Raw genomic sequence first — 11,208 nt, forward strand, 5'->3', positions numbered from 1 at the left:
GGTGCCCTCCGATGCGGAGGTTGGTAAGGAGGTTGTTGCTGATTCGGGTTGTGGTGTTGAGGCGGTCCTAACTGGTATTGTTGTTGATGTTGGTTCTGATTATACTGAGGACGTTGCACTGGTGCGCCCATATTGTTCTGCTGTTGGGGCTGGCCATCTTGCTTCCACCGGAAGTTGGGGTGATCTCTCCACCCAGGATTGTAAGTATTTGCATAAGGATCGTACTTCCGTGTATTCCCATCATGTCCTCCAATGGCGTTGACATCAACAATATCCTCACCAAAATTTGGACAATTTTCAGATTGGTGTCCAGTGGCATCGCATAAGCCACACTGGCGAATCTTCTTCGGTATAGTCAAGCCTGAGAGAAGTTCCTTGAGTTCATTCATGCTCTTCTCCATTGTCTTTTCTAATTTAGACATCTCCTCTTTTTCCTCAGCTTTCCTTGGTTTCTCCAGATTCCTCTCATGTCCTTCATCACGTGATTCTTCTGCCATGGTGCCCAATAGTTGGAAGATCTCCAACGGGGTTTTGCTCATCAATGATCCATTACAAGCTGCTAGGACCAGACTGCGATCGTTCCTCCGCATGCCCTTTACAAAACTCTCCACCTGATCTTTTGGGGAGATCTGGTGATGGGGGCAATTGCTTAACATTCTCTTGAATCTCGTCCAGTATTCGTAGAAGGATTCTAGCCCATCTTGCCTGATGCTGCGGATATCCCATCGCATCCGCTCCACTCGTGCTGCTGGGAAGAATTCTTCCAAGAAGGCCTGTTGCAGTTGTGCCCATGTAGTGACACTCCCCTCTGGTAGGTCATACAGCCATCTTCTTGCATTGTCCACCAAGGTAAAAGGGAAAAGTATTAACTTGACATACTCTTGCTGCTCGTCATTTGATTGGTGCATGATTGTCATCTCAAAATCTTGGAGATGAGTATGAGGATCATCTCCTTGATATCCATTGAACTTTGGTAAGATTTGAAGCAATGAAGGCTTCATGTCATACCGACGAGGTGCGAACGGATTGGCGGGTAAAGTGATTCCGTTCGGCCTCAAGTTGAGGTTAGTTGGATATGCCAACTGTCTGAGGGTCTGCTCCGGTACGACATCTGCTTGTTCGGCTTCTGCCATAGCTTCGCGTCTCGCTATTCGTGTTTTCTGCGCGTAGTCGTCTTTCTGTTCGATCAATATCGGGGTCAAACACCAATGCTCTTACAGCTCTACGAGTTCCACGCATACACCAGTAGCGGAAGATGGAATGAGGAGAGAACAAAATTGCTGCGCGTCACTCCCCGGCAACGGTGCCAATTTTGGCACACACCCGTCGTGCGGTGTGGACAAAATACCTGTGTAAGCCCAGTACGGACAATACACGCTCCTACTTCTCACGACAAGGACTTAGTCTTAGCGGTAAGCGTAGGGTCGAATCCCACAGGGAGTGAGGAACCACTTTGTTCTCCAACGACAAACTGAGGTGTCACAATTCTCAATCTGTATACTCTGCACAAGAAATAACAAGATTAATAATAACAAAGGGGTGAGGTTATTCGGTTAGGTCATAACTGTTGTTAACATTCGTTTCGGTCATAGGCACACTGATGATCCGTCTATGATCCATGCAATTCCGAGGCGTGGCCCAAAGACATCGGGGCGTTTCACGGGATTACACTTCACATATAGGATGGTTGATCTCATTGTGGTCACTTGGTCCGAAGGTCACACAATCCCCGGTCACAAGGCAGTGCTTCACTCCTCCTTAGATAGTAGTCATACCCGTTACTCACCAAGTATGACCCTCATCAACCTTCTCTCCCGAGGTCCCCAACTCCGCACTAGAGTGACACATGCCTCCTGGACTCAACTATTTCCGGCCTTGTCGACCGACCAGTCATAGACATGCTACGGCGCCGAGATTGCTTTCCTCGTTTGATAACCATGGCTTTATGCCTCGTCACAGTTGATGGATATTCTCTAGAGAAGCCCAAGACTGAGGAAGGACAGTGTATCCCATCAATCCTTTCCCCACCTTCCGGATCTACAACGCCTTTTGTTGACGCTGCTCAGCTACTCGGTCTTGGGTATACCGATTGTCACGCCCTGGTATACCCTGGCCTTTGCTTGACACGGACAGCATTTTACCGAACGAGGGTCTCCCGTCAGGCCCCTACTGTCCATGGTTTGGCACAGATCCATCTGGAACCACGAGACTCAACCGAAAGAACAAATGCCTCACGAATGTTTACATGTTAACAACAATTATTTCCACCCCTAAAACCTCACCTAAAGGATTACTCACACATAATAAAATTCATAGTTGCAAAAAGAATTAAACTCATGATTAAGCGAAATGAAATACTGAAATGGATAAAATAATACCTAGGCTTCAAGCCTTCGAACTTGTCCAAAAGTAAAAACACTACGGAATTGAAGTACGGAAATGTCAAGTGTTTTGAATGCCACACGCGGCGAATAAAAGCAATAACTGATGAAAAGTAAAATGTTCGGGGTGCCAAGAGCTTCTTCACGTTGCACAACATTAGCCTTTTATACTGCTAAACGGTAGAGGCCTAACCCTAGCTGCGCCGGTTCCAAATCTTCGCCGGGATCTTCTTTCCTTAATTAGCTCGATCTTTGATTGATCCTGATTGAAGATGGCGTCCAGCTGCAAGCTTAGTCAACCTTTCCCATCCCTTCGGTCCTTCTAGTCTCTTCTTCAACCTTCCGCTTGTTCCATGAGATCTCCGAGATTGACCTTCCTTTTATGGCTCTGGCTGTCTGCTTCTTCTGGTAACGATCAAACCGACTGCTCTTATCGGTGTGGCTCATACCAGGTGGTGGCTCCAGGTTCCCATGCCCCAAGTTGAATTGGAGAGGTACTTGTTGGCCGAAGCTCCATGCTGGCAAACATGATTTGGCAATCTGGGCTCGGTAATGCCCATTCTGACCGCATTTCTTCCGTTTCCGCTCTACTGATCTTCCTTCCTCCACAACTTTGTTTTCCCCCTGGACAGAGCTGAACTGACACAAATAAAGAGAAAAAGAGGGCCAAATGGCCCAAAAGTCGAAGACGCATCACGTCTCCTTTGAGAAGTTGAAAGCCGTGCTGATCTCTACGCCAGTGTTGATCACGCCGGATTGGAGTGCTCCGTTTGAGTTGATGTGCGATGCTAGCGGTTGGGCCGTGGGAGCTGTGTTAGGGCAAAAGAGAGATAAGTTATTCAAGGTAATTTACTACACTAGTAAAACTTTGGATTCTGCTCAGAGGAATTACACAACCACGGAGAAGGAGCTGCTAGCTGTGGTGTATGCTTTTGATAAGTTCCGTTCTTATTTGATTGGAACTCATTCAATAGTCTACACTGATCATGCCGCCATCCGCTACTTGTTCACAAAGAAGGACTCCAAGCCCCGCTTGATTCGATGGATCTTGTTGCTTCAAGAATTTGATATGGAGATTCGTGATCGAAAGGGGTGTGAGAATGTGGTAGCCGACCACTTGTCTCGTTTGGAGAATCCGATCGAGGGAGATGATCCGAAGATGGCCATCAATGAGTCTTTTCCCGATGAGCAGATTTGGGCGGTGCTATTTAAGGATCCTTGGTATGCAAAGTATAGCAATTACTTGGTTATTGGAGCTCTTCCCGAGGGGTTTTCGCACTATCAAAAGAAGAAGTTCCTCCATGATGTCAAGTTTTATTATTGGGAGGATCCTTACTTATACCAGAGGTGCGCCGATGGCTTTATTCGGCGATGCGTTAGAGAGCATGAATGGCCAAAGATCATCGAAGAGTGCCATAGCTCACCTAGTGGAGGCCACTTTGCTGCCAACCGCACTGCCATGAAGATAAATCATAGCGGTTTTTATTGGCCTTCAATTTTCGCAGACTGCCATGCTTTTGTGAAGTCGTGTGATCGTTGTCAACGCATGGGCAATATCACCAAGAAGGATGAGATGCCACAGAATATCATTGTTGAGGTGGAGCTGTTTGATGTTTGGGGAATTGACTTCATGGGTCCTTTCCCTGCTTCTTGCGGTTTTTCCTACATATTGCTTGCTGTGGAGTATGTGTCTCGATGGGTGGAGACGATCCCAACTACCACCAATGATTCCAAGGTAGTCATTAAATTCTTGCAAAAGAATATTTTGACTCGGTACGGAGCACCGAGAGCGTTGCTTAGTGATGGGGGGTCGCACTTCAACAACAAGTTACTAGCAAGCGTGTTGGCGAAGTATGGAGTAAAGCACAAGGTGACGACTCCATATCATCATCAAGCTAATGGACAGGCGGAATTGGCTAATCGAGAGATCAAGCAAATCTTGGAGAAAAGTGTGGTCAACAAGAAGGATTGGGCGAAGCACCTAGATGATGCTCTTTGGGCGTATCGCACTGCCTACAAAACTCCGATTGGTATGTCTCCCTATCAACTTGTCTTCGGAAAGTCATGTCATTTACCTGTTGAGATTGAGCACAAGGCATATTGGGCGACGAGGAGAATCAATTTGGAGTTCAAGGAGGCTGGTTATACAAGGCGTGATTTATTGACGGAGTTAGATGAATGGAGTAATGAGGCCTATGAGAGTTCCCGCATCTACAAAGAGAGGGCCAAGAAATTCCACGATTTGAGCATCCGCACCAAGGAAATCAAGCCAGGAGATGAGGTACTTTTATACAATTCGAAATTACGTTTGTTTCCTGGCAAGCTGCAATCAAGATGGACAGGGCCATATGTGGTGCATAAGAGCAATTGGAATGGGACGTATGAGTTGTTTGCCGCTGATGGCACTACCTTCACTGTCAATGGTCATCGTCTCAAACCATACTTCAAGTCAAACGTGGATCGTGGTCTTGAAGTTGTCAAATTCAATGACCCATGAGTTTGAGGTATCGTCGAGCTCTAGACGTTAAATTAAGCACTTGTTGGGAGGTAACCCAACCGTTTTTGTTTTGTCTTTCTTTCTTTCAGTTTCGTTTTGTTTCTTTTTGTTTTGTTGTTTTGTTTGGGTTTTCGTGCGGTGTTGAGCTTGGAAGTTGCGAGGCTCGCGCTTTGTTCATGCCACCGCCAGAGGAACAGGTGTTTCTCTGCCAGATTTCTGGAGGTCTTCATGTTTCCAGCGCAGCCACTCTCGTCGCTGCCCTGTCCAGCGCAACCACTCTCTTCGCTGCCCTACCCAGCGCCGCCACTCTCCCTCTGCAAAAGACCGCAAATCCCCCTCTTCACCGCCTTTCACGATGATTCAGTTTGTCAATGCCAATAATCAGGGACGTTTTCTACACTCTTCGTATTTCTTTTATGCCCTGAGGACATGGCATGCTTTAAGTGTGGGGGAGTGGTGTTTTGTTGCTTATATTTTTCAAATTTGGGCGAAATTGATTTTTCTATGCTTAGTTTTTGGTCTCGAATCTGGCTAATTTTTATGAATTTGTGGAAGAGAAGATGGTTTTCAATGTGCATTTTGGGTTTGTGAATGAATGGAGGTTATTCTTGTTTTACTTTTGATTTATGTTTCTTGTTTGCGCAAAGAATTATGAGTTTTGTTGCAACACTTTTGTAAGTAAGTAAAACGTGATTTATCCGGTAGATGCTAGAAGGAGTGTTGTCATTGTGATTGCCTACGATCGTATCTTATCTGTGAAAAAGTTGGACGAATTGCCAACTCTGAAATTGCCAGCTCTGAAACATCTGCCTGTTCTGAAAAGTGGCAGCTCTGAGTCTCTGCTCCTCTAGTCTAACTATGAGCATGGGAAACCACGTGAAAAAACTTTGGATTACATCCAAATGGTTTTATTTCATGAATTATGGCTCAACTGTCGAAATCTCAAGCACACAAAGTGTGAAAATTAGTGATATTGATTATAAAGGAGATCACATTAGGGAATTCACTTCTAGCGGAGAATTGAGTCTGATCGAATTACTTGCATTACTCTTTTGTTGCTTCTTAGACTTTGAGTTACTTGCATGACCGAGAGATGTATGTTGATTGTAAAGTGTTGAATTGACTTTGTGAATGTTTGGATGGAAATGAACATTGTTGAAATCAATCTCTTCCTAGGATTCATATAGATTTTGCTTGAGGACAAGCAAAAGGCTAAGTGTGGGGGAGTTGATTTATGTTTAATTTACTCTATTTTTAATCTTCTGGAAATTGGCATTTTCTAGGTGTTCTGGTCTCCAGAGCAGAGGAACCGACATCTCCAGATCAGAGAAATCACCATTTCTCTGGAGTCAGAGAAATCACCATTTCTCTGGAGTCAGCGAAATCAAGAAGCCAGTGTAGCGAAGTCATCACCAGAGGAGTCAATAGTCAGAGCAGCCAAGTGAGAGTCAGAGCAGAGAAAGAAGCCATTACAGCGGAATCGAGAAGCCAGAGAAATCACTGTTCCTCTGGCGATAGCAGAGAAATCACCATTCCGCTGGCGACCCATTCCGCTAGCGACCCATTTCTCTGGCGAGGTTAGAGAAATCATCCATTCCTCTGGCGTGACCCGTTCCCTTGGTGACATTCGTTCCTCTGGCGAGAGCTGCGAATTCGGCATGAGTAGGAGTATTTTCCAGAGCGCGCAGCCAGCTGGAAAGTTACCTTATTTTACACGATTTTATTACCTTTAGAATTCTACTTTGCATGGCAACTCTCATATACCATGGTGATCGAAGGAAATCTGAAAACTATAAATAGGTCCTCTTTTGACCTATCTAGATATACCGATACACCCCGAACCCGAGCATTCATATTTTGGTTTTCTAGCTAATGAGGAGTAATATGTGCAGAGTAGGGAAAGGATACGAACCAGAGGAATCAGCCTCGCCAGAGAAGTCATCAGAGTCAGAGAAGTCACCCTCGCCAGAGAAGCCACCCACGCCAGAGAAGTCACCCTCGCCAGAGATGTCACCCACGCCAGAGAAGTCACCCTCGTCAGAGAAGTCACCCTCGCCAGAGAAGTCACCCTCGCCAGAGAAGTCACCAGAAAATGCGGGAGAGCCCCCGCGTAAAGACGAAATTACTATTCTATCCTTCGAGCATGCAAGGCACATACGTTGCAGGCGAATTTACCATTTTGCCCCTCTATGTAGTTTATAAATAGGCTCCGCACTCGTGCATTGTAATTACGCTACCTCTTGTTTTTGAATACAACAACTATTTTCTCTCTCGTACTAAGTTCTCCGATCGCTTACTTTGCTCTTTCCGATCATCTCGACTAGGTATAGTTTACGATTTTTAGCTTTGTAGTTTAGGTGTTGGTTTCGTGAAACACCAACTGGCGCCGTCTGTGGGAAGGCTACTGAGTTAAGATGTGAGGTTATGGTCACCGGCGTACGCAGATCTGAAATTCTAATCGGATTTGTGTGCATCGGTACTATTTACACCGATAATTCGGGCACCCAGACGATTTTAGTTAGTTTATTACGTTTGTCGGGCTAATATGCTATTAATCTGTTGCGATCTATGTCTATTTATGTGTTCGATGCATGGGAAAAGGTGGTGAGAGTCACGAACAGTGAATTGTGGGGGAATCTATGTTTATTTACCGTTCAATCGGTTCAATTGTTAACGAATGAGAGGTTTCTTCATAAAATGGGGGTTTTATTTGTAGATCTGACGATTGTATCGGGGGATTGTGGAATATTGTTCTGTTTTTGCTTATATTGGGCTTTTGCTGGTGATTTGTGGGTTTTTGCTTCGGTAGAATGTTAGTTAATACTCTATTTTATTAGTGATTTAGCTTGTGTTGCTGATCGGTGGGAATTTTTCATTTATGGGTGATGCTTATCAATGTTTTCCATGTTTTCTATGGTTAATTGTCGTTTTGTCACTAGATTGTGGAATGATGCTCTGTTCCTGTCATTTTGGGTTTTTGTGGCGGATCTATGGGTTTTGCACCAATAATATGTTGGTCGTTACTTTGTTGCCGATTATCCTGGTTCGGTGTCGTGGATTTACGGGTCTTGCACAGATAATATGCCGATTAGTACTATGTTCCTGCTACAATTAGGCTTATGTTATTGATTTGCGGGTGATTTTCATTCAAGAGGAATAGTTATTGATTTGTGTTTCACCATCTTCGACTAGTCTTCGTTTTATACTCTGATTAACGCATTATGCTGCTAATTTGGCTGGTTGCCATGGTAATTTTGTTGTTTGAAGGTTTTGTGATTATTATAGGGCATGATTGTATTAATCTTGGGTTATGATGTTCGTTTTCTTACATAGCTCTTATTTATCTATCATTTCTAACGTATTGCGCTGACAAGCCTTCTGATGGTTGCTTTGGTTTTCTTGATGCTCTGTTTTTTCCGTCGGATCTTAATGCGGGTTCACCGGGGAAAACTCCGTTATGCGGGTTCTGTTTTTTCAATCTATGCCCTGGGTTTATTTCCCAGTGCATAGCATTACCTCGAGGGGAATTTTTTAACGGTCTCTGTACCGGTATCCGGGATTTCTTGTTGGATCTCTTATATCGGGATTTCAATCCGTAAACAGAGGATTTATGCTTTCGTCGCTAGGATTTTTCTCACTCTGTTTATATGCAGGTACCATGGGATCCTCTGATGCTCACCGGAACTTGGAGAAGGAGTTTGATTCTGCTGCTGTCACTACTGAGGTGCCTACCTCACTGTTCACTGGCCTTCAGGGTAACCCCACTTTCACTGTGCCCCCGGGTTTTCAGGCTATCTCAGCCACGCCGACAACAGGGTTGAATGTCAACGCCCAGAGGTTTGCTTTGGTAACACCGGGTTCTGATCTGCCAAGTCTGGCCCCCGCGTCTGGAGGAGGATCGATTAATTTCGGGCTGGCAGAGCAAATGATGGCCTTGCTCAGCTATGCCAACATGCGGCAGGCACTGGGAACTCCGATGATGTCTGTCATCCCTACTGTGGCTACCCCGGTTGGAGCAGCCAATCCGCAGGGCACTGAGGCCCCACCTCCCGCTGCTCAGGAGGCAAACATACTGGCAATCAACAAACAGGTTGTGATGCCTGGAGAAATGCAAGGGGACGCTGCTGACAGAGAACTAGCTATACCAGAGGGGAGCCGTGTTAGGCTTAACAGTGTTGTCAGGAGAGAGCGGGTTGACGAGTCTGACAGTCAATCCGTCTCCCTTGTGTTTGAGGAAGAGAGACCGAAGGAGAAGGCACGGTTGAAAAAGCAAGTGTCACAGTTGAAACATCAACTTGAGAATCTGGAAGAATCGCTGAAGGAGAAATCCCGGAGGGAAGACAAGAAACAGAGATCTGAGCGGTCCTACAGAGCAGAGAAGTCTCACCGCCCGAGAAATCACGGTACACCGAAAGAGCAGAAGAAAGGGAGCTGGAGTTTTTCTCTGGCAGGCTAGGGCACCGGCTCACAAACGTCATGACTGGGACATGCCAAGGGACAAAAGGGAACAGGGAAGGTATAAGGAGGACAAGAGGGCTAAGACTTCAAGATTTCATCCTATCAACAACCGTAGTCCTTTCTCTGACGATATTTTGGCAGACACTTTACCTAGAAGCTACAAGCCCATCTCGCTGGATTATGATGGCACTACCGATCCGGAGGTACACCTCAATCGGTTTGAAGGATTGGTCACACTGCATATGTACACTGAGGGCATCAAGTGCCGTATCTTCTCAATTACTCTTACCGGACCAGCTCAGTTATGGTTTGGGACGCTTCCCCCGAATTCTATTTACTCTTTTGAAGACTTACAGACTCGCTTCCTACGACAGTTTGCGAGCTCGCGGAGGGTAGGGAAGTCAGCTCTCTCGCTGATGGACATCAAGCAGGATCAGGGTGAGACATTGCGGGAGTACACAGCGAGGTTTAATCTTGCCGCTCTGGAAGTGCCAGAGGCAGAATCACAAATCAAAAATTGCGCATATGTTCGAGGACTCAGGCCGGGGATCTTCTTTGACGAATTGCAAATCCAACGAGCAAGGGATTTCGATGATATTATGGCAAGGTTGTCAGGTTACTTACAGTTAGAGGACGCCAAGATGGCGAGAAAAGTGGAAAATGATAAACACAGGGTCAAAAAGGCCGATGAAGCACCCGAGAGACAGAGACACCAAGATAGGGCCCCATTCAGAGGGTTGCCTCCGAGGGTACTGCCACCCCAGGGAGGAATGCCGTCTCATCAACAACGCACTGTGAATGAGGTTACGCGGTTTACTGAGTACACGCCCTTGAATAAACCACAAGATGACATTTTCCATTTAATAAAAGACCAACCGTTCTTTCGGGCACCGGGAACCTATCGGAATGGGCCACCACAGGAGGGGCCTAATAACAAGCTATGTGAGTATCACAATTCTTTTGGACATTACACAAAATATTGCGAACATCTTAAGCACCAATTGGAATTACTGGTGCGCCAGGAAAATCTCGACCAATTCATTGACAGAGAAAATGAGGGCCAGAGGCGGAATGATCAGAGAGATTAACGGGATCAGAGGGATCAGCGAGATCAGAGAGATCAGAGAAATAACCGGGATCAGCGACAAGAGCAGGGGAACAACAGAGATCGTAGGCCTGATGACAACCGGGATAATCGCAGAGAAGGGGCAGAGAGGCAAGCCCCTCCTCCACCGTACAGAAGGGAAGTGCATATGATTTGCGGAGAGAACGGGACGCCCACATCAAATCGGGCTAAAAAACAAGTCGTTAGAGCAGTGAAGTCAGGATATTACCACAAGCAGGTCATGGAAATTACGAGTGCGGCAGAGGAGCCGGCGATCACTTTTGGGGCAGAGGATATACGTACACTAATGTATCCGCATGATGATGCGCTGGTCATCATGGCGGATATAGCAGGCTGCATGGTTCATCGTATCTTTGTTGACTCGGGTAGTGCCGTGAATATCTTGTACAAGGAATGCCTTTAAAACATGGGAATTGAAGTGAAGATTGAGCCAACGAATGCTCCTTTGTTTGGGTTCGGGGGAGAGATGGTCATGCCGTTAGGTTATGTGGAGTTGCCATTAATCCTTGGTAGTGCAGCCGCTAGCAGCCGAGCAAGGATGGTACGATTTCTAGTTGTGGATTTGCCCAAACCCGCGTACAATGTCATATTGGGACGGCCTGCCTTGACGGCGTTCAGGGCAGTGATCTCCATGTTTCACTTGAAAATGAAATTCCCCATCGAGGGGGGAAGAGTAGGGGAAGTTTGTGGGGATCAAACAGCGTCAGAAGCATGCCACGTCCAAATGCTTACACACTCATCGGGAC

At 46.1% G+C, this 11,208-nt stretch overlaps 1 protein-coding gene across 1 annotated transcript; it reads left to right on the plus strand.

Annotated features, from left to right (window-relative positions):
* Nucleotides 1-9,578: 9,578 nt before the first annotated feature.
* Nucleotides 9,579-10,424, plus strand: LOC130990723 (uncharacterized). Its single transcript, XM_057914953.1, has one exon. It carries the CDS (start codon nt 9,579-9,581, stop codon nt 10,422-10,424), a length of 846 nt encoding a protein of 281 aa, XP_057770936.1.
* The last annotated feature ends 784 nt before the right edge of the window (nt 10,425-11,208 follow it).

Source organism: Salvia miltiorrhiza, chromosome 6 (assembly GCF_028751815.1).
Source record: "Salvia miltiorrhiza cultivar Shanhuang (shh) chromosome 6, IMPLAD_Smil_shh, whole genome shotgun sequence".
NCBI classification, from domain to species: domain Eukaryota; kingdom Viridiplantae; phylum Streptophyta; class Magnoliopsida; order Lamiales; family Lamiaceae; genus Salvia; species Salvia miltiorrhiza.

Bases quoted from the DNA above. Each gene is read 5' to 3' on its own strand.
- LOC130990723 (XM_057914953.1), top strand. From the start codon at position 9,579: ATGTACACTGAGGGCATCAAGTGCCGTATCTTCTCAATTACTCTTACC.